The sequence below is a fragment of the Candoia aspera genome, chromosome 1 (genome assembly GCF_035149785.1).
Source record: "Candoia aspera isolate rCanAsp1 chromosome 1, rCanAsp1.hap2, whole genome shotgun sequence".
Lineage (NCBI taxonomy): Eukaryota > Metazoa > Chordata > Lepidosauria > Squamata > Boidae > Candoia > Candoia aspera.
In genome coordinates this window covers 119,470,411-119,493,686 of record NC_086153.1, presented here as the reverse complement: position 1 = coordinate 119,493,686, position 23,276 = coordinate 119,470,411, and the positions used below count along the sequence as shown (strand labels likewise).

At 42.2% G+C, this 23,276-nt stretch overlaps 1 protein-coding gene across 1 annotated transcript in view; it reads left to right on the top strand.

Moving 5' to 3' along the window:
• Positions 1 to 21,886, top strand: part of SH3BGRL2 (SH3 domain binding glutamate rich protein like 2) — a 32,821-nt gene extending 10,935 nt beyond the window's left edge. Inside the window, exons 3-4 of the mRNA XM_063312758.1 lie at positions 12,875 to 12,955; positions 19,475 to 21,886. Coding sequence (XP_063168828.1) covers positions 12,875 to 12,955; positions 19,475 to 19,489 — 96 coding nt within the window. The 3' untranslated portion in view covers positions 19,490 to 21,886. The remainder of the gene's footprint in view (positions 1 to 12,874; positions 12,956 to 19,474) is intronic.
• Positions 21,887 to 23,276: the final 1,390 nt, after the last annotated feature.

The following is a 23,276-nucleotide window of genomic DNA, read 5'->3' as shown; positions in this document are numbered from 1 at the left end:
TTCAGATTATACCAAGGAATGATGGGAGAAAGAAACACCTAATGGCTGATTTCCCATTTTTGCAAATATAAAACCCCAACCATCTCTGAGCTATTTCTAGCCTTAGATGAAATTTAAAAAGCCCTTACTTGGTCAAAACCAACAGGAAAGAGAAGCATGGCTATACTCTGCTTGTTCCTTTAAAGCAGCCATGCCTGAGAAGTTTTGAGTGTATCTGAGTACATACATTCCCAGTGTTTCTTGGTCTCCTGAGATGTCAAACATCCACTGTCCATAAAATAAAGGCAGGGTGATTCCCAGTCATTTGTCTTCACCAGAATCATTATGAAGAGTAATATGTTCCCCAGTAGGTCAGTGTATAATTTTTTGTTGGGTCAAGTCTCAGCTTATTAGAGAACTTGCTGTTTTGTTTTACTCTGTGTTCCTCTGTTGTACCATCATAAGTTAGAACAGTGATTTGGATATCGGAAGCTGGTTGGTTGCCATTCCCTGATTTATTACTCATGAGCCAGGCTGCTCAAGGATCTTCTTCCCAGGAATGATGGGAGAGTGCTTGTTGGCTCGCTCTGTGCTGGTCTATGACCTTAATAAAGATTTGATTTGACTTGTTGGCTTTCCTAATTCCCAAAGTAAGAGCTTCAGTTCTGTGAGCATCTCTGTAGCCCACAAAACTCAAGGCACAGAGACAGGATCGTGGCAGAACTACCTAAAGCAGGAGAGGTCAGCCTCTGTTCTTCCATTGGGGCCTAATTTTCTCTTGAGTTAAACCTTTGGGAGGCCACAGGCCAAAGGTAAATGAGACTGAAATCAGCAGGAGGAGCCACACGTGGATGGGGTTCTGGGTGGCTTTCTTGACTCCCCATTTTCCATTTTTCTTAGTCCATTTTTTCCTCTCTCGCCTTCTCTGACTCTTTTCTGTCACACAGTATAGGCTGTCAGGGAAGGAAATGATTACTCTCGCCAGAGGGATGAATGTGTTGTTTGCTGAGAGTTTTTGAAATTAGATTAAGAGCTCCTGAGATTTGACTGAGAATCTTATGTGGCCTGAGATCACCAGATCTACAAGTTAAGGCTCTGCCTTTCTTGCCCTCCTGCCCCTTTCCACCTCCAGGTTTGACTATGTAATAAGGTCCAGTAGTTTAATCTGAAAAGATTACTTTTGCCCAGCATATCACCTAAATTAAATAGCAGTCTAGTGGTTGAGAATAAACCCATTGCAAACAGTAATATTTCATCTTTTGCAGATAAGAAAAATCTGTTCCTTCACTTTTACGTTCCTGTTGAATTCCTAACATTATTTTTCCAATGCTACAATCCTGAAGTGCTTTGCTCTTATATGGGCTCACCCATAACCTGTTTGCCAAGTTGATGCATCATTGCATTAGCTAGCACCTAAAAGCCCTTGTGTGTGCCTGTTAGTATTTGTAGCAATTGAGCCATATTGCTTATATTGGAATAAAGGAATGCTTTAACTCTTTCCACTCCAGACTAAAAGGAGGCAGAATTGTAATGGGAAAGAGTTACCCCAAATAATGCAAAAAAGCTCCACTCATTTGTTATGGAGCCATTTCATATTTTTGGGAGAGGTTCTTTGATCTCTCAAATAAATTTAAGGGTTTTAAGGTTAAAGGGCCTATCATGAACAGTAAAAAAACTATCATAAATATTCATTAATAGAATACACACTTAGCACTGAAAAAAATCATCAAAAAGCACAGGATAATGAAGTAAATTGTGTTAATATTTGAGTTTCTGTGTGTATGCATGTGTGTGAGGTTGCACTTTTGTGACTAATGTGAGTACAGCAGTTGCCAACGTTTCACTGGATTATTAATCGAGCAGTGCTGTTTGTCAGATCCCCCTGATCAACACTGTTGGTTATTCAGTGAGTATATGTGGTGAGTATTAATGTGAGTATCCAGACGTGGTTGGATGCCCATTAAAGAAGATGAGATTTGGACTGAACCAACATCTGGATACATCTGCCAGTACCTCTGTACTATGCATAACAATCATGTTAGCGTATCTGAATTCATAATATCTGCTTTAATCCCTTTACAATTGCTTGGCCATTCTGTAATAAATAGCTGAGCTTTGAAAATTGAAGGCTAAAAATGACATCTTCAGTCTTGTGATCATTAGGTCATGGGGAATATAAATCTGATTTCCAAAGTATTTTTGGTCTTTCTGTACAGAAGCCAATTGCTACACTTTTCGAATAAAGCAGGCCTTTAACCACACTGCTTCATAGACAATGAAATTCAGAGTGTAAAATTTTGCAATAGCTATTTCTGTAATCATGTTAAACTTCTCTCTGTTAAGCTTTCTTTTTCTGTATGTTTTCAAGTGTTGTGGAGAAAACAAAGCAAGTATCCCTGGAGATTTTCTTATGGTTGAGCAGAAATCCTGAAGATGCTACTTTTTGCTGATAAATTTATAACAATCAGCAGCTGGCTACCAAGGACACAATATTACCCTGTTTGTGAATGTTGACAAAGCTATTGTATTTTTTTTACTAAAATAAATGTTTTGTTCTCTTGCTTAATTTTTAGTGAGCCATAAAGTTGAAAGCTTTATTTTTTAAAGAAAGACACTGTTCTTTATATTTGTATTCTTTATATTCCTGGAACGGTGGTTGGTCTGGTTTTCCGGCTGATCATAGAAACTGTCTTTAGGATTGATCCAAGACTGCACAGCCTCAGATTTGGTTCAGGGCCTCACAGATTATGAGGATCCTTAAACAACATTAACATTGATAGCAATTATATGCGGTCGTACTAGCTAGTCAAAATTGCAGCAACAGTCCACCATTTGTAAAACAAAGAACTTCTCCAAATGCAATTAACAGCACCTGAATTAATCACCTTTGGGGTGAGCAGCCAGTGAGGATACTAACCCAGAAATAGGCTTACCCCTTTGCCATTCATTGGTCCTACTCCTCCAAAGGCAGTTTCTGATTGGTTCAGCTGTTTATAGATTTTTTTTTAAACTGCACATGATTTCTGCAAGGGCTGAAGTTTTAATGCAACCTTCCTGCAGCTTATTGACCATGGAGGAAGGAGGCATCAGAAAACCAAGTTATTTACAAATGGTTGTCTTTCAGGAAAGAAAAAAAGCATAGGCATGTAAATGCTTGTCAAGATTTGCTTTGGTGGGAGTAGCTTCCTTGAGTGTGTGTGTTATAGTTGCACACACAGCTCAGTGGAAAATTCCTGATCCTACATAAACGGCGGATTGCCAGCTGATAAATAGGCTGCAGGTGGTGTTTTACAGTCACAACAATATACAACACATGCCCTTGTTCAAAATAAGATGGGGTTGGCAGAAAGCTCCCAGAGGTGGAAGCTGCAGATAGTTAGTGGGATGTACATAAGAACAGCCAAAGATAATTAGCAGGCAAGATTAAACAACAGCTGCCCATTCTTTCACTTGTTCTGAAACAATAGTCCTCTTTGTCTGCATTAGGAGGAAAATTGTTTGTGGTAATAGAGCTCCTATTAACCACTCAGGCAATAGCTTCAGGATAAAAGTGGGTCCTCCATCATTTCTCTCTCTTACAGTTGTCTGCTTAGGTAATCGATTTAAAAAGCAAAGCGATACAGTAAATGAACTCCTTGCTGCCATCTAGAGGTCAGGTGGATTTGGGCCCCCAGCATTGGCAGCTGTATTTTTAGCCCTCTGCTATTTGCATCTTGATTCTGCTTTTCTTGTGCCTGCTTTCTTGTTTCTTATGAGCTGCTTTGAACGTTGTATAGCAAGAGTGGCAAACTATAGGCTAAGGCAAATTACACTGGGGTAATTTGGGCATACCCTGGGGGTAATGGAGCAATTTGTAATAGCTTGTTTGTAAGTAGAGGATCTAGTTTGGGGCTGCTGCTGCTGAGATGCTTCTGTAAAACAACATGCTGGGTTTTTTGGGGGGGAGGTTAGTGATATGGGGGTAATGACATTATTTGAGACTGGGGAAAGGGGTAATTGGGTCAAACAGTTTAAGAGCCACTGCCCTTATGGCTGCATGCCTTCTGGAGCCGTCTCCTGAAGGTCCCTGAAGTCCCCCAGTGCCCAGTTATGCCACTGGAACGTGGTGAAATGCCTCACTACTGAAAAGCACAGAGGTGGGTGCCTGTTGAGAGAGAAAAGTGTACTGCAGTGATTCATGTTTAACTGGCTTTAGTTGGAGGATTTTTAAAGAGGTTTTTTTTTCATGGTTCTCACCTGGCCCTGCTGTTGCTTACGTATTCAACCAGCTCAGTTTTTACCTTCTCACCACCACCACCCCGAAAACAAACAAAAAAAACATGTGTGACCCTCTGCTAATGAAAAACAGCCCATCCTCAGCATGTAGAAAGGCAGACAATAATTTATAGAGAGAGGTAGAAGAGCTAGAGGGCATGAGCTTGTTATATACATGAGGGATCTTTTTTTTAAAGTTCAAAGTGTGATTAAAAAAGAAGTTCCTGCAAAGGTAAACTTAAAATATTTGCCAAATGTTTTGATATGCCAGCATGCCAAAACGATCCATTTGCAATGGTTTCTCCTAACTACTGATGTGGGAATATACAGGAATGCTATATCTTTGTATTCTTTTCAAATGCATTCCCTCTCCCAGCCAATCCTTTATTATACTAATCATTTATTGACTTTATATATCTTCCACAGAGGGAAGGTATTACTAGCAGATTTGCCTAAAAGCCTGCTTGACTGCATGAGTTGCTGCAGGATAAAAGATTTTCACCCACTGTGTTTACGTATCAGTAGTGAAGACTGGATCTTTTGATTTATTTAAAAGTCCAACAAGGAAGCTCCTATTCAGAGCCTAAGGCTGTTAGTGAAAGAGTAAAGCAATAAAGAGGTTAAAAACAATGCAGGTGTGCTTCTAAAACACTCTAGAAGTTTTTGTTTTTGTGAAAATGTCAACACTTGAAATGCTGAGAGGAATCCTTTTTTAAAAAAAACAGGGCTGAATTGCCCTTTGTACATTTAATTCTCTGAGAAGCAGGGTGCTTGACTCTGAAATGGGGTTTCTTTTTCTCTTCACTTCTTACTTTCTATAAATGGATCAGATCATTTGATTCGAGATACCGGCTAACATCTATAAACCTAATTTCTATAGACAATTTAATTCAAGTATGTTAATGTGGTATTCCGGGATCATGCGGAAAGGCTCTCTGCGGTAGATTCTTGCCTGGGCTTGCTGGATTCCAGCCTCTTCCTGGCCAGGAGCCAACCAAAGTACAGTAGGGCATCTGGCTCGGGCAGCAGTTTTTTCCCTCCTTAGGTACAGTAAGTAGCTGCCATCAGTTTTGGTGTGGAACAGAAGTTCATCCCCTGGGGCAGGGGTGGGCTGGCCAACCAGCCACATGCAGTTCCTCCGCTTCCCATTTGCCTCCCAGAGGCCTCCCACTTTATCCCCACCTTGACGAGTCCCAAAAGCAAAACATGGGCCACATTCTGACCAGTGGGGTGTGAGCAAGTCAGGAAGGCCTTTTTTCCAAGGAGCACTCCCCTTTTTATATTTGCAGCAAATATTTTATTTATTGTATTTCTGCAGCAAGCAGGGTATCCAGTGCAGTCTTATGACTGGGTAGGGTTTGAACCTGAGTTTAGCCAGCTCTAGCTCACTGAGCTAACCACTATAAGCTTTGCACCAGCTCTTTTTCAGATCAGTGGTCAAGTCTTTTTTATGTTAGTGAGAAAAGCAAAGAATTTGGTTAACTCTGTTGTGAAGGTTATATTTTTTATTGGACCATTCCTATTTTTTAAAAGATTACTCAGTGTGTATCTAAAGGCTGTGTGTATCTCTTAAGATATTTTATTTGGCATTTTAGTTGCCATTAGAATGAAAAGGATCCTGGAATTCCTTTTCCTCTTCTGTTTGAAATTCTTGGGTGCCTAAGCATAAAAACTGAGCTTGTATCCTCCTGTGAGTTCCCTCTGTTCCCCTCTCATCCATAGATCTCTTTATTTCCTTTTGCACTATCCTCCTTCACTTCACATCTTTTTATGAACAGTACTACATACTTACAAGGTGCTACTTTTTGTTAGAGTGTTTAAGAGAAATAGGGCCAATAACTTCAAAGAGGCTTCAGTATTGAAAAGTGGTGTAAATGTGGAGATATTATTGCAGAAATAAAAAGTTGTGGGGGGAGCTTAATCATAATATAGAGGCTGCAAAAGGAGCTAGGTCCTACAACTTCTGGCTTTGTTTGCACCAGTTAAGCCATCAAATGATTTCTTTGCTTTTGGCTTAATGTAATGTGAGAACTAGACTACTATGATTGTTCAGCCTCTAGATGTATGCGTGTGTTCAGAATTTAGCCTTTAACAAATTTGCTTTTGCTTTTTCGTATGGTAGAAGTAAAGCACAAGTGGCTCAGGAAGAGCATAAGACAAGGATGTGTGATGTCTCCTTGGCTGCTTTTGGCTGCTTTATGGATTTATGAGTAAATGTAGAAGGAATGATTGTAATGACATTAGAAGTCAGAGATGTGAACGTGTGCGTACTTTTGTATGCAGGCAATGTTGTATTGTTGGCTGAGAACCGGGATGAATATAATGAATGTTAAATAGGTTGTATGATGCAACAAGCAGCATGGAACTGAAAACTAATACATCAGAAACCAAGATGGAGAGAGATCACTACAATATAATGCTGAATTATAATCCAACCCTTTCTTATAGCAGAAATTTGGTGGAAGTTTTTCCTGTTAGAAGGGGGTGATAAGAGAAGTTATATCTGCTTCATTTCAGGAGATAAATCATTTTTAAAAAGTACAAGAAGAAGCCTTTCAAAACAACAAACATGTACAAACTATTTTAATTATATGTTAATGCACTAGACACTTTATAGTAATACCAGATTTCAGGGGTGCGGTTAAATGATTAATACAGTGCTTTAATTTAGGTGAGAAAGGAGTAAACGCAATATTACATCTTAAATCATAGTTGGGAAGGCCTGGGAAGAAGAATAGCTATAGAACAATGCTGGGCAGTCAGAAGGAATTTAATATAAGTCTGCTTCTTCAACCTGATCCCTCTGGTTAATTTGGATTACAATTTACTTGGCTGGGAATTATAAGAATTATAACTGTAATCCAAGATATTCAGAGGACCCTAAATTGAAGAAAAGTGGGAAAGAACATGTCCAACTTCACCTGCACCATAGCTGAAAACATGCAGAGCCTGATAAATATTGACATGAAAGGGTCTTGCCCAGGGCAACCTTAATGTGCTTGTATCCCATGTTGAGACTGGCTGGAAATTAAGCTAGTTTAAGGAATTGCTGTCCACATTTCAGTCTGTTTTTCAGCTCTGAGAACAATGCTAACCTGGTGTTCTGCCCAGTCAGCAATTAGGACAATCCCCAACTGATCATTCCCTTGCTGCTTTGCCCCCTCCCACCCATTCCAGGAAAGCAGCCACACGAGGTCTTGTGGCTTCCATTGTTAGGCTTTCTGTATGAGTTCCTCTCTTCCGACTCCCTCTCATGCTGGACACCTTCCATCCAGCATTTCTTCTGGTGCCCAAGCATTCCATTTTACCTTTCCTCCTGTAACTTGAGGTAGAAGAGAAAACTGGCAGAATAGTTAGTGGGCTGTACTCATCCTGATGAGCCTTGATGGAGGAGAACCACTTTCATGCTGACACTTGAAGTTCAGTTTCAGAAGCTTGTCTGAACACGAGCCTGTAATAGTTTTCTCAGAAGGAAAAAAGGTTATGGACAAAGGAAATGGGATGCCTATTGTTTGCCATGAGGGGAAAGCCATCTTTTAGATTTATTCCATTTGGAGGAAAGAGTCAATGTGCTGTAGTAAACCAATACTGGCTATGTAAATGGTATGTTGGATTATGATAAATGGTGGGTTCGTTCATGCTAAGCAATAAACCATGTTTAATAAACCATGATAGATGGTTTCACCTAATATACTTAGCCAAGAGCAATTAGCTGTCAATATGACAGTGAAATACGTGAAGCAATCACTGTGATTGGACACAGTATATACAAAATACTGGCTTTACATCTCTTTTGCAAAAGGTATGAAGAGTGTTTTTGTTCTGTAGTGTGCCAATATGCGATAAAGAAAAGTGCCATATGAATTTGAATTTTGTGTCAAGGAAAGTTTTTTTCCCTCCACTTAATGTAGCCTAATAATAGAAGTAAAACATCTTTTTTTAAAAAGTAACTTAGTCATATCTTGCTATGGGTAAAATAAAATGGCAGTGATACTTTCCATTCCTACCCCACTTGAGATACTTTTTTGTTTGGGTATGTGTGTAATCTGAAATGTGTTATGGATTTCAACCTGCCTGGAGATCCTCAGGATAATGGGTGGGCTACAAATATTTTTAATAAATAAGTAATAAACAAATCTGTTAAGATTTTAAAATTGACATATCAAGATTTCAGGGCAAGGAGCAGACATACTGGATTCATTTTCAAATAAAACAAAGCTGCAAGGTGACACGGGCCTTGGTGAACCTGATTTTTGTGTTTCCGTTTTCATGTTAAAAATCTGTTTTAAGATTTTGCTTTGTGTTTTGTTATTTCAAATCCGGAGGTCCCATCCTATCCATGGCTAAATGGAGTTTATTCCCAGGTCACTCAGCAGAGCTTCTGAGTAGGGCTGCTTTGTCAAGTTGTTTGGCTTGAAAAGTTAGACATTAAAACCGGAAATTGTGAACTCTGCTTTTTCTTCCACGTCAAATTTGAGCACAAAACTAGAAGAAGCTGCAGAACGTGTTTCAAAGGTGTATCCATGGCCTGTGGCTGTCTCTGAAGCCAGGGTGTTTGGGTGAAATGCCAAAGCAGTGAATTAATGAGCAACAAACCTACAAATAATTACATTGTTATGTTGTTGTTTATTCGTTTAGTCGCTTCCGACTCTTCGTGACTTCATGGACCAGCCCACGCCAGAGCTTCCTGTCTGTCAACATCCCCAGCTCCCCCAGGGACGAGTCCGTCACCTCTAGAATATCATCCATCCATCTTGCCCTTGGTCGGCCCCTCTTCCTTTTGCCTTCCACTCTCCCTAGCATCAGCATCTTCTCCAGGGTGTCCTGTCTTCTCATTATGTGGCCAAAGTATTTCAGTTTTGCCTTTAATATCATTCCCTCAAGTGAGCAGTCTGGCTTTATTTCCTGGAGGATGGACTGGTTGGATCTTCTTGCAGTCCAAGGCACTCTCAGAATTTTCCTCCAACACCACAGTTCAAAAGCATCGATCTTCCTTCACTCAGCCTTCCTTATGGTCCAGCTCTCGCAGCCATATGTTACTACAGGGAACACCATTGCTTTAACTATGCGGGCCTTTGTTGTCAGTGTGATGTCTCTGCTCTTAACTATTTTATCGAGATTTGTCATTGCTCTTCTCCCAAGGATTAAGCGTCTTCTGATTTCCTGACTGCAGTCAGCATCTGCAGTAATCTTTGCACCTAGGAATACAAAGTCTTTCACTGCTTCTACATTTTCTCCCTCTATTTGCCAGTTATCAATCAAGCTGGTTGCCATAATCTTGGTTTTTTTGAGGTTTAGCTGCAAGCCAGCTTTTGCACTTTCTTCTTTCACCTTCATCATAAGGCTCCTCAATTCCTCTTCACTTTCAGCCATCAAAGTGGTATCATCTGCATATCTGAGATTGTTAATGTTTCTTCCAGAGATTTTAACTCCAGCCTTGGATTCCTCAAGCCCAGCTTGTCGCATGATGTGTTCTGCATACAAGTTGAATAGGTAGGGTGAGAGTATACAGCCCTGCCGTACTCCTTTCCCAATCTTAAACCAGTCCGTTGTTCCGTGGTCTGTTCTTACTGTTGCTACTTGGTCGTTATACAGATTCTTCAGGAGGCAGACAAGATGACTTGGTATCCCCATACCACTAAGAACTTGCCACAATTTGTTATGGTCCACACAGTCAAAGGCTTTAGAATAGTCAATAAAACAGAAATAGATGTTTTTCTGAAACTCCCTGGCTTTTTCCATTATCCAGCGGATATTGGCAATTTGGTCTCTAGTTCCTCTGCCTTTTCTAAACCCAGCCTGTACATCTGGCAATTCTCGCTCCATGAACTGCTGAAGTCTACCTTGCAGGATCTTGAGCATTACCTTACTGGCATGTGAAATGAGTGCCACTGTTCGATAGTTTGAACATTCTTTAGTGTTTCCCTTTTTTGGTATGGGGATATAAGTTGATTTTTTCCAATCTGATGGCCATTCTTGTGTTTTCCAAATTTGCTGGCATATAGCATGCATTACCTTGACAGCATCATCTTGCAAGATTTTGAACAGTTCAGCTGGGATGCCGTCGTCTCCTGCTGCCTTGTTATTAGCAATGCTTCTTAAGGCCCACTCAACCTCACTCTTCAGGATGTCTGGCTCTAGCTCACTGACCACACCGTCAAAGCTATCCCCGATATTGTTATCCTTCCTATACAGGTCTTCTGTATATTCTTGCCACCTTTTCTTGATCTCTTCTTCTTCTGTTAGGTCCTTGCCATCTTTGTTTTTGATCATACCCATTTTTGCCTGGAATTTACCTCCAATGTTTCTAATTTTCTGGAAGAGGTCTCTTGTCCTTCCTATTCTATTGTCTTCTTCCACTTCCGTGCATTGCTTGTTTAAAAATAATTCCTTATCTCTTCTGGCTAACCTCTGGAATTTTGCATTTAATTGGGCATATCTCCCCCTATCGCTGTTGCCTTTTGCTTTCCTTCTTTCTTGGGCTACTTCTAGTGTCTCAGCAGACAGCCATTTTGCCTTCTTGGTTTTCTCTTTCTTTGGGATGTATTTTGTTGCCGCCTCCTGAACAATGCTGCCAACTTCTGTCCAGAGTTCTTCCGGGACCCTATCTACTAAGTCCAGTCCCTTAAATCTATTCTTCACCTCCACTGCATATTCCTGAGGAATATTCGTGAGCTCATATCTAGCTGATCTGTGGGTCTTCCCTAATCTCTTTAGTCTGATCCTAAATTGTGCAAGAAGAAGTTCATGGTCTGAACTACAGTCAGCTCCAGGCCTAGTTTTTACCGACTGTACAGATGTCCGCCACCTTTGGCTGCAAAGGATGTAATCAATCTGATTTCGGTGTTGTCCATCTGGTGAAGTCCATGTGTAAAGCCGTCTCTTAGGTTGTTGGAAGAGAGTGTTTGTTATGCAGAGTGAATTGTCTTGGCAAAATTCTATCAGCCTATGTCCTGCTTCGTTTTGTTCTCCCAGGCCATACTTACCTGTAATTCGAGGTGTCATTTGACTGCCCACCTTAGCATTCCAGTCTCCTGTGATGAAAATAACATCTCTTTTAGGCGTGTTGTCCAGTAGGTGCTGCAGATCCTCATAGAACTGCTCTACTTCAGCTTCTTCAGCATTTGTGGTTGGGGCGTATATTTGGATCACTGTGATGTTAGATGGCTTGCCCTGAATTCGAATTGAGATCATTCTGTCGTTTTTGGGGTTGTATCCAAGCACTGCTTTAGCCACTTTACTATTAATTATGAAGGCTACTCCATTTCTTCTGTGGTCCTCTTGTCCACAGTAGTAGATCTGGTGGTCATTTGATGTGAAGTGGCCCATTCCAGTCCATTTCAGTTCACTGACGCCCAGAATGTCTATCTTTAATCTTGACATCTCACCAATAACTACATCCAATTTGCCCTGGCTCATAGATCTTACATTCCAGGTTCCAATGGTGTGTTGATCCTTAGAACATCGGATTGGCCGTTCACCACCAGCACCGTTGGCCGCTAACCGTCCTTTCGGCTTTGAGCTAGCTGCGTCATCACGACTGGGGCTAGTTGAGCTCATCCTCTGTTCCTCCCCAGTAGCATTTTGACCATCTTCCGACCTGGGGGTCTCATCTTCCGATGGTATACCGACATATCTCTGGTTGTACTGATCCATTTAGTTTTCACGGCAAGAATACTGGGGTGGGTTGCCATTACCTTCCCCAGGGATCGCATTTAGTCTGACCTCTCTGTCATGACCTTCCCGTCTTGGGTGGCCCTTCACGGTTTAGCTCATGGCATCATTGAGGTGCTCAAGCTCCAGCACCACGACAAGGTAACGATCCTTTGCGGAGTTACATTGTTATAAGTGGGTTTAATTATTAATACTATACTTCTATATCCAATCTGGCAGTGGACAAGTTGAGCAGATTAAGCAGCCGTTTATAGTCCTTTGATCTGTACTGATCTGTTGGGCAGGGGAGGACTAGGAAGGAAAGTAAATATTTTATTAATTGTTTATCCTGTGCTTTCATGTCACAAGGAAATCAGGACATTTTCAAGTGATGAACACTGCATCTTACTCTTTTGTATGACCAGCAGAACAAGACACTTTTGATGGATGAACAAAATTGAATCATGTTCAATTTAATTTATTAAATTTGTTACAGCTGCCCACTCTATTAGACTCTGAGTGGCCTACAAAATCCAGAAAACAATAAAAACAAGCACACATAAACAGGCATTCCAGACTAAAACCATTGGAACAGTAAACTGTACAAATACAACAGGGGCCCTGCAAATACATCGATGGACACATTGACCCCAGACCTGGGAACAGAGCCAGGTCTTAAGGGCTTTCCAGAATCCAAGAGAGGGGGCACCATTCATATCTCCAGGGGGATGTTACAGTTATGGGTTATTTCTTGATATATCTAATTGCCTGATCACCCTGTTTTTTTGACTATGGACACCAGCTTTCATAATGTATTAGACTAACTCCTGTAATCCTTAGCTTATGCTGCCAAAGGATTGTGGGAATTGGTCCAATATATCTGGAGGGCATGCACATGTAAATATATAGACACACAAACATATATTTATATATTGGAGGGTGAATATTTTAAAAGTATATATTTTAAAAATCCTTTCTTTATCTTTAGGATTACGACTCGTTTTTTGAATCCAAGGAAAGTAACACCGTCTTTACATTTCTTCGCTTGAAGTCTAATTTGGCCTCAAAGGTGAATACTTTCAGTGTATTTTATATTTCTTCTGTATCAGAGTGAAATGGGGAAGTAGCATAAGCCATTTTAGATAGCTGAACCTGAAAAATCGCTCCATAGTTATCCTGCTGTCATTTGTGAAGAAGTAAGGACAAATGCCCTCAGTTACAGGGCTACCATGTCTGGGCTGCAAAAAGCCAGATGGCCACTAGATGGGAGCAAAGAGTTAAGAGTTTTCTGTATCTCTCTACTGCCATCTAGTAGTCATCCAGATACGGTAGCTGTCATGAGTAAGAATGGCGAGCAGGGGGCTCCCATCCAGACTGTTAAGCGCATGCGTAGCACTGAGGAATTGGGCAGCCATTCAAGGAGACACAGATCGGGACCGCCTTAACCTTTGGGTTTTATATGTCTGGGTTTTTCCCACGCTTCTTCAGTTTGTTAGGATTCCTGTTATGTACTAGCAATAAAGCATTAGAGACCAGTTCCTTGTCTCAGCGTGTTTCCTGGTTGTTAGGACATCAATCCTAACAAACTCCTACTCCCATCGAAAGAGGGAGGAACAAGAATTTAAGGAGAGACATTTGGAAATGTCTTCAGAAAACCAAGAAATGCGGCTCGCCATCCAACAATTGGCAGCAGCCCTGCAACAACACCAACAACAAGTAGATCTCCAGATCAACACATTACAAGCTGCCATGCTACAGCAGTTACAACAACCAGTTCCGATTAACCCACAACCGGCGCCAGCAGCAGCAGCTCCGCCAGTAGTCTTGAGATCCCAGGGCAGTCTACCAGAGAAGTTTGGAGGAGAAGCAGGACAGTTGAAAACATTTCTCACACAGTGCACTATGTTTTTCGACAGCAGACCGGCAGAGTTTCCCACAGATAGAACCAGAGTCACCTTCATCCTAAGCCTGCTAAAGGGACCAGCAGCCAAATGGACTATTCCCATGGTGGAGAACAATGACCCGATTCTCAACGACTACCAGAACTTTTTGGCAGGGTTCTGAGCACACTTTGATGACCCGATCAGAGAGGCCACGGCCAGCCGGGAAATTCGGAAGCTCAAGCAAGGTAACAAGAGGGTGGGAATCTACATTGCTGATTTCAAGTTGTTAGCAGGAGATCTGGACTGGAATGAGAGTGCATTAAAAGACCAATTCAAACAGGGGCTGGATGAAGAAATTAAGAATGAATTAGTGTGCCAGGGAACACCAGCTACCCTAGAAGCCTTATATCAGTTATCGGTGGTCATAGATGCCAGACTAGAAGAGCTCAGGCAGATGCAGCCGGAGAGAAACAGGACCCTCAGAGCGTTTCCAGGATTTCCAGCTCTCTCCGTAGCATCCACTCACTCAGCACAAGAGAAGCCAATGCAGATTGGGGCAAGCAGGAGACTGATTTCCGAGGCTGAGAGGCAGAGAAGGAGAGAGAGAGCCCTTTGTTTCTACTGCGGAGCCCAGGGGCACATGGTGAGAGCTTGCCCAGCGAGAGGCCAAGCAACTTCAGTAAGACCCCCAAGGCAAGCAGCTGAAACAGGAACCAGCTCCGCCTCTCTTTCCAACCAGGGAAACTCCATTGGTCTCCCTCCACAGAGCTCAGCAGGGAGACCATCAATCAATTAAGGAGGGCTCATTCCGAGGATTCCAGGCAAGCCTTTTACTACTTACCCGTACTCATACACGTCAACCCAGAGCACCAGGTCAAGCTAGAGGCCATCGTGGATTCCGGAGCTCCAACCAATTTTATTGATGTGCAGACCGTACAAGACTTCAACATCCCGACCAGAGAATTGCCATCCCCCATAGAAGTGGAGACCATTGACAGCCAGCCCCTCAAGGCAGGGCCGATTAGAAGACTTACAGAACCGGTGCAACTGACAACGGGAGACCACACTGAGTGGATCCAGCTTTATGTTACTGCATCGCTAAATGTGCCAGTAATCCTAGGCACACCTTGGCTGAGGATCCACAACCCGTTGCTGAACTCGACTACAGGAGCAATCTCCTTCCCAGCTAAGGAATGCCAGCACCACAAGGTTCAAGCCGCTCCACGCTCTCCAGCAACCAACACAGTCATGGTAGCAGGGGGGGTCCAGTTGCCAGCCAAGTATACAGATTTTGCAGACGTTTTCAGCGAACAAGAGGCCGCAGCACTACCACCCCATAGGGACTGTGACTGCACCATTGAGTTGATACCGGGAGCCAGGGTTCCAGCAAGGAAACAATATTCCATGTCTCCCAAGGAACTAGCCACCTTAAAGGATTACTTGGACTCCAATCTCCAAAAGGGATTCATCCGACCATCTACTTCCCCAGTGTCTGCTCCTACCTTCTTCGTACCAAAGAAGCCTGACCCGTTGGCACCTGCAACCCAGGAGACACCCATGAGAGTAGTGCACGATTTCAGTCCCCTCAATAAGGTAATAAAAAGAGAATCCTATCCTCTGCCATTAATCTCGGATCTGCTAGATCGCTTACAGAAGGCACGCATTTTTACCAGGTTGGATCTCAGGAGTGCGTACAATCTGATCCGGGTGAAAGAGGGGCACGAATACCTGACTGCCTTCGACACCAGGTTTGGTAAATTTGAGTACCTTGTGATTCCCTTTGGCTTGTCTAATGCAGGAGCCATATTTTCCAGATTTATGAATCAAGTTTTCTCTGATTTACTAGATAAGTATCTGGTCATTTATCTAGATGACATATTAATTTTCTCTGAGGACGCTACGACTCATGTAACCCATGTACGTAATGTCTTGCAAAGGCTGAGAGAGAACAGGCTGTTCGCCAAGCTAGAGAAGTGTGCCTTTGATTTAACTGAATTACATTTCCTGGGCTATAAAGTCTCAACAGAAGGCATATCCATGGATCCTTCTAAGGTCCAGGCAATTCTCTCTTGGCCACCTCCCCGAAATGTTAAAGATGTACAAAGGCTGTTAGGGTTCTGTAATTTCTATAGGCGTTTTCTAAGCAATTTTAGTGACAGAGCTAGACCCCTCACACAGCTTTTGAAGAAGGGATCAAAATTCATTTGGGGGAAGAGACAGCAAGCAGCCTTCCAAGAATTTAAGCAACTCTTTGCATCCCAGCCGCTGTTAAGACACTCTGATCCCACGAAGCAATTCATAATGTATTCAGATGCTTCAGATATTGCCATTGGGGCAGTGTTATTGCAATATACAAACAAAGCCGAGAATACATTGCTTCCTTGTGCCTTTTTTTCACGCCTGCTCTCACCAGCAGAGAGAAACTATGATGTTTTTAACAAGGAGTTGCTGGCAATTAAAGCAGCATTCCAAGAGTGGAGGCACTGGCTGGAAGGTGCAGCCCTTCCTGTGAGAGTTTGTACCGATCACAAGAATTTACAGCTTCTACAAAACACCAGATCCCTCACCCCACGCCAGATCAGATGGAGCCAGTTTTTCTCCCGTTTCAATTTTGTTATTTCTTATGTGCCCAGGGCGCAAAATTGCTTGGCAGACGCCCTGTCTCGATCCTTTCAGGCAAACCCCGCCACTCACCAGGAGGTACTGGCTACCATATTACAACCTCACAACTTCGATCAGTCTATGAGGGGGAGCCAGACAGAGACTTTAGCAGCAGGCAGACAAGCAGATGACCTATTTACAAGAGTCAGAGCTCAGCAGCAACAGGACCCGTATGCCAGGGCCAGGATGGATGACCTCCAGAGGGCCCCGCAAGACACTGCCTCCCCATTCAATGTGGAGGCAGGAATCCTCTGGCATAGTGGGCGATTATATATTCCCCCTTCATTGAGCGAAGAAGTACTGAGACTTTGCCATGACCATCAAACAGCAGGCCACGGAGGTGTTTCCAAAGCTCTGAGAGACTACTGGTGGCCTAAGATGGCTGCAGACATCAAGGGTTACGTTGCTTCTTGTCACACCTGCAGACGAGCCAAGCCTCTCCCAGGGAAGCCCACAGGACTCTTGCAACCCCTACCCACCCCCAGTAGGCCTTGGGATACTATCTCCATGGATTTCATCACTGATTTACCCCCGGTCCAGGGGCTGACTTCCATACTGGTGGTGGTGGACCTTTTCACAAAGATGGCGCATTTTATTCCTTGCAAGGGCCTCCCATCTGCACCAGCCACAGCGCAGTTGTTCATGGACCATGTTTTTAGGTATAGAGGCATGGTGAATCACTTGGTGAGTGACAGAGGCCCACAGTTCACTTCCAGGTTCTGGAGGGCCCTTTTCCAGTCATTAGGGGTCCAGATCCACCTGTCATCAGTGCATCATCCTGCCAGTAATGGGCAAGCCGAGAAGATTAACCAATGGTTACAGCAGTATCTCAGGTGTTACACCACTTATCAGCAAGACAATTGGCCAGCCCTGCTCCCCATGGCAGAATTTACATATAATAATTCTGTACAGTCCGCTACCAAGATGTCTCCTTTCCAAGCACTCTACGGGGTTAACCCTCAGGTGTTGCCCACCTCCTCCCAGCAGGGAACTGTCCCAGCCGCAGCTGATTTTCTTAAAGAGCAACAAGCTGCACAGGAGTTGTTAAAGGAGCAGCTGAACAGGGCAAAGAGTGCTTACAAGAGGTCTGCAGATGCTCGCAGACAGGAAGGGCCAGTGATTGCGGTAGGAGACAAAGTGTGGCTCTCTACCAAGTTTTTGAACTCTACCAGACCCTCCAAGAAATTGGACTCTAAGTTTGTGGGCCCTTTCACTGTAGTACAGCAGATAAATCCAGTGGCTTATCGTTTACAGCTACCAGCATCCATGAAAGCCCACCCAGTGTTTCACAGAGCCTTGCTAGCCAAAGACCCTCCCCCAAGTGCCTTGCGATCGCAACTGCCCCCCCCCTCCAGTAATTGTGGAGGGGGAGGAGGAATACAAAGTTGAGGACATTCTGGACTGTCGGAGGAGGGGAAGGGGCATCCAATATTTCATACACCGGAAAGGGTACCCTGAGGAAGAGCGCACGTGGGAGAATGCCAGAGATGTACATGCCTCAGCACTGGTTCATCGTTTCCATCAGCTTTTTCCTCACAAACCCAAGCCTCGCACTCTACCCGAGATTCCTCTTTCGGCTGAGCAAGCCGAAGAATCCCAAGCAGAAGAGTTCGTGAGTGTGCTCCTCTCCCCCCCCCCCGCCTGAAGCCTTGACTCCGGTTACAGAGGAGGTGGGGGAGCCGCAGCCCTCCACCTCGGGCTTACATTTCCCAGGGGGGAGGGGGGACGACTCTTCTAATTATCTAGCTATTTCCCAGCAGCAACCACCTGGGCCAGAAGCGTTATCAGACCTGGAGAGCAGCACTGATTCGCCCTTGGAGGAGTTTTCCTTTGAAGACTTTCCATCGTTGCCCAGTTCCCATGGGACCTTAGAGGCAGACGGCAAATCTTATCAAGACTCTGGAGGGGAGGGGGCTGAAATGGAATGTGAATCTGGAGGGGAGGGTGATGTCATGAGTAAGGATGGTGAGCAGGGGGCTCCCATCCAGACTGTTAAGCGCATGCGTTGCACTGAGGAATTGGGCAGCCATTCAAAGAGACACAGATCGGGACCGCCTTAACCTTTGGGTTTTATATGTCTGGGTTTTTCCCATGCTTCAGTTTATTAGGATTCCTGTTATGTACTAGCAATAAATATTAGAGACCAGTTCCTTGTCTCAGCGTGTTTCCTGGTTGTTAGGACAGTAGCCCTGTTCAATTATATCTAGGTAACTCAGCTGATTTTCATTCAGCTCTTTGGGAGGGTTAATTCTAATAAATTCTCAAAGAAGTTGGCCCTTTGTGGCATGGAAAAGGAATATTTCTTGGTGGTCTTTGTTGTGACTTTATTGATCCTAGTGGGAAGATAGCTGAACTCTGCCCTGGTTAGATCTCTGCTGGGCACTGATCTGGAATCTCCCTGAGAAGAAGCCTGACCATTCTGAATCTGAGAGGAACGGTGTGTTGGTTGTCCGTGAAATTTTGGGAGAGACTTAGTTGCAAATGAACTTGACTTACATACATTTTTTGGAGAGAAATGCTAAATGACTTTGGTTGCCTACGTGCTCCCTTATTTATCTCTTTGTTATCTAACGTTTTCTTTGTGTCGCTCAGCTGAATGATGTTCAGCAGGTATCTACTAGAAACAGGACTTTTTGTGTGGTGGGACCAGTTTTAGAGAGCATCTTCTTAAGGGAGCATTGGAAGAATGCTGGCTTTTAAGGAAGATTTTTGTGATTAATTGATTTGGAGGGTATGTGCTTTATTTAATAGAACAAAAAGAAAAACAGTAACAAAAAGAGAAAAAAAAGGCTCAAATATGAATTGTACATGATTTGTTGGCAGCAGTTTCTGTTACTTTATATTTTTAATTCTTGCAGGTCAGTTTTTTAAAAAATTATTTATATGATTTTGCTAAGCCATTGCCATAATTGTGCTTTTATAATTATTTATTTTGATGCATTATTGTTTCACTAATTGATATTGTACACATTAAATTATTTCATAAGCTACAAGAGGCTGTAATAATTGATATGCATATATGTATATATTCTTTTGAAAAACAGGAATTGGAACCTTAGGAAAGTTCCTTGAAGATTCAAGGAGCACATTGTCTGGGCGAATGAATTCCTTGATGTTCAGCACTCTACGCCTTCCCTTGTGGATCACTGTGATACAAGCCAATATGCACCATTGGTATTTTGCTTGCTGCTGAAGAGGTGAAATAAGACAGTGGATACAAAAAATGGGCTGATTGGTTGTGTTGGGTGCTCTTCCTTCTTTGCAAACGTATCTGTAGTGAATCTTGTGGATCATTGTTCTGATATGCACTATTATTCCATTTGAATGATGACTTAAAGTTCTCAAGATGGCAAATGGCAGCTGAATCAGATCATGGATTATATAGTATCAGAGATTCAGGTGTTTACACTTTGCTGAGTTGAGAATTACTGCAGGCATGACCTATTGTTTTAACTGTTATCACAAACATGGAAGGCAGCAATCTTGAGTTGCAAAGATCTCATTTTCCAAAATACCAAAAAATTACAATAATTCTGATAGTTGTGCTATACGTGCTGATGTGTTTATTGCCGTAAATGGGCCTAGTATATATTACTAGTGGAAAAGAAGAGAATCAGCATATGGTTGGGATACAGCAATACAGTGTATAAGCCTTTCTGCATTAATGCCTAACTTCAGCAAGGATGTCTTTGCTTTGATGTCAGTCTAAGAGTGATCTCTTTGTACAACCCAAGGGAGACCAAGCTCTGCGTTACACTCCCAAACCAACTGATCAGCAAAACTAGCAAAGAAGACACACCAGCCATTTGTGTCATTCTGAACAATATTGCCAAATTTTATATTTCTGTATGATAGATACTCTTCTACCTTGAATTTCAAACATTCATAATATTTATTGCTGTCAGCAAGATTAATTGTAGGGGAGAGTTCAAAAGATGGAGTGTACCATGCATGGTGAGCAACATCTGTACAAGATGGAAGCCATGCTCAGTCACTTTAATGGGGAAGTGGGTGGGGATTCTTCAAGAAGGAAGCATTTTCTGCCTATAAAATGTGATATTTTGTGTTGAAGACAATATAGTATCTTCCACTTAAAAGTCACATAAGAACAGCTAACCTAGTGGTACACATCTCTAGACATGTGGAACTACAGAAAAGTAGCTCAGCCCAGGGCATACTATTTGGAAGTAAGTCCTATTGTATTTAACTAAATTTAGCCCCTGACATGTATACACTTATTATTTAGGTTCCCAAACTCTCATAAAAAAATCACACCCCTTCATCAGTTCAGCTAATTTTGGAAGTGAGCTGCCTTCTTGTCAAAGCCACTCTGGAATTTTTTTGTTTGTTTGCTTTGGTTTGGTTTAAAATTGGGCAGCTCCTGTTTGGACATAGCCACCCCAAGGACTTCTTTATAACTCTTTAAGAATAATGGCTGGCTACATCGAACTGCTTGGAAATGGACGTGTGAAGAAGAAAAGCAAAGGGAAACTGAGGGAGCAGGGGGGTCCTGATGGGATGGCAGGACCTTGTTTGTCTTGACAAATGCATGTGTCTTGTGATTGGTCACACCACCATAGCACCCACTGTGTGGGTAGAGAAGCTCCTTCATCACAGACATTTCGTAAGAGCACCTAGGACCTGTTTCGTTTTTTGTTTTTTTCAAAATATAGATGTGTCCTACACCCGGATGTGTCCCCCCCCCAGTCTTGCACTATGTAATTTTCCTTTAGATTGGGACTAAATGACTTGATGAAGTATGTTACTTCATTGTATACAGAGTTCCTCCACTTGCTAGAGTTTTTGTCTTGTCTTTCATCAAGATCTCCTCTCTGTGAGCCTCTTGATTCAGGGCAATAAATTCAGATATTATCAGATGTTATCCTTAAGTAGATCTGGGGTGCCAAAATATGGAGGACCAATAGATGGTAGGAAAAAACTGCCCTCTCAAAAACCACCCTAGCCCTTTGCTGCTATCTAGCGGTCATTGATTTTTCAGCCCAGATCTGTAGATCTGCATCCAGGGATTAGAGAAAAAAAAAAGGGGAAAAGCCTAGATTTAATAGCAAAGACACAGGTAAGCATGATCTGTATTCGGTTATTCATTCAAAGCTCAGGGAAGTTTCTGAAGTATTCACAATGGACAGGCATCCTAAGGAAGTGGGAAACTTTTAAGAATCCACTGTGCTATCCATTCTACTATATACATTGCAAATCCTTGGACATACTTAAAGTAGGATGGGATTTTAGCTAATTTTAATTACAAGATGATGTAAATGTTGGTTTTGTTTTGCTTTGGATTGTCTTTCGGAAGAGGGAGCATATCATTAGAATGCACTAGCAAAAGGTGTCCTATTTTCATGTCTGTATCAGGTCTCTTAAGCTCACTAGTGAATGCTGTTTGGTATTTAGTTAAATGTTTGGCTTTTTTAAATAAAAAATTGGTCAATCTTTCATTTTGCTTGCTATTAATGTCTCATTCTTTTTTTCTTTTCAAATCACTCATTATTACAGTATATCTTCTATTCTTTAAAGTTAGCCTTTTTTCTTTTGTTAACAAGCCTCTTAAAGTACCAGCTCTTTGGTTTATCAACCTCCAAATAACTAACACCTATCAGGAAATAACTTGGATTTGTTATTCACATGTATGTAATCAGCAGTTCTGTTTGGTCTGTCTAACAGTTAAAACTTTCTAAACTATTGCAGGTCCGCTTAAGTTTTTTCCCCCTTTTTAAATAGTAAAAAGATTGAGCTGGGAGTACATGTACGCAAACCTTAGGTTGCAGCCACGTTACTAGAAGAGCCAAAAGATACATGAGGGCAGAGGTCACTTAACGTAAGGTGTAAAGGCTGGGGGAGGTTCCCCGTGTGGGGGAGATGGGCGGTGATAAAAATACAAACAAATGATCAGGTGAGTTCAATTCACAGCCCAGTGCAAGAATCCAGTACCACAGTTGGTTTCCAAACATGTGTTGACAGTATGCTGTACCGTTTTGGCCTATAGTTTTGGTATCCTAGTCCTAAATATCTCTGCAAAAAAGCTTTACAATGTAAGATTTGTTCTGGGGGTTCCTCTGGATGTATATGTACCACTTTTTCCTAAAATGCTGGGAACAATTCTGCAAGCAATCTGAACCCCTTTTCCCAAACAAGTGCCTTCCAGAAATGTTGGACTTTATCTCTCGTAATTCCTAGCATGCATGGCATATGGGCAGGATTGCTGGGAATCATGCATTATATTAAACAAAATAGTTCTTGATGACTTCAGTGAGAATTTGTATCTTGAGAGTTTCATGGTATAATCAAAACCATTCATGAGCCAGTTTTTTTAAGATTGAGTGTTCTATACTGAGATCCTATTAAGAAGGGATCACCTTGCGAAAGGTGGAATAAATTGTCTTCCAGTAGTTTGAAGTTTGTTTTGCTCTATTATACATACATTCCCCATGCAATCCTCTGATACTAACTTTGGTGGGAGTCATATGGTAAAGGGGAAAAAACTTGTCTTCCATTGGGTGAGAGTTTTAAATAAGTGTATTATTTCATGAAATCAAGTAAAGTTGTTTATTTCAAAGCATTTGTTGACCTTTAAATTTATGCTGAATGCTAGATTGAACGTTGATGTGAAGGAAAAGGGATGAAAATAACTATAGGCCAGTTTCACTGCAATTCTGGACTAGTTTCACTGCAAGAAACATCCATTTATCTAGAATTCTATTGGGCCAGCCTATCCCAACCTGGGTTTCATCCACCAGATGTTAATGGAAGTTGTAAAAACTATGGACAGGCCTAGACTAGGAAATGTCAGCTGTACAGCCATAACCAAAAGATCCATTCCAGTTTCTA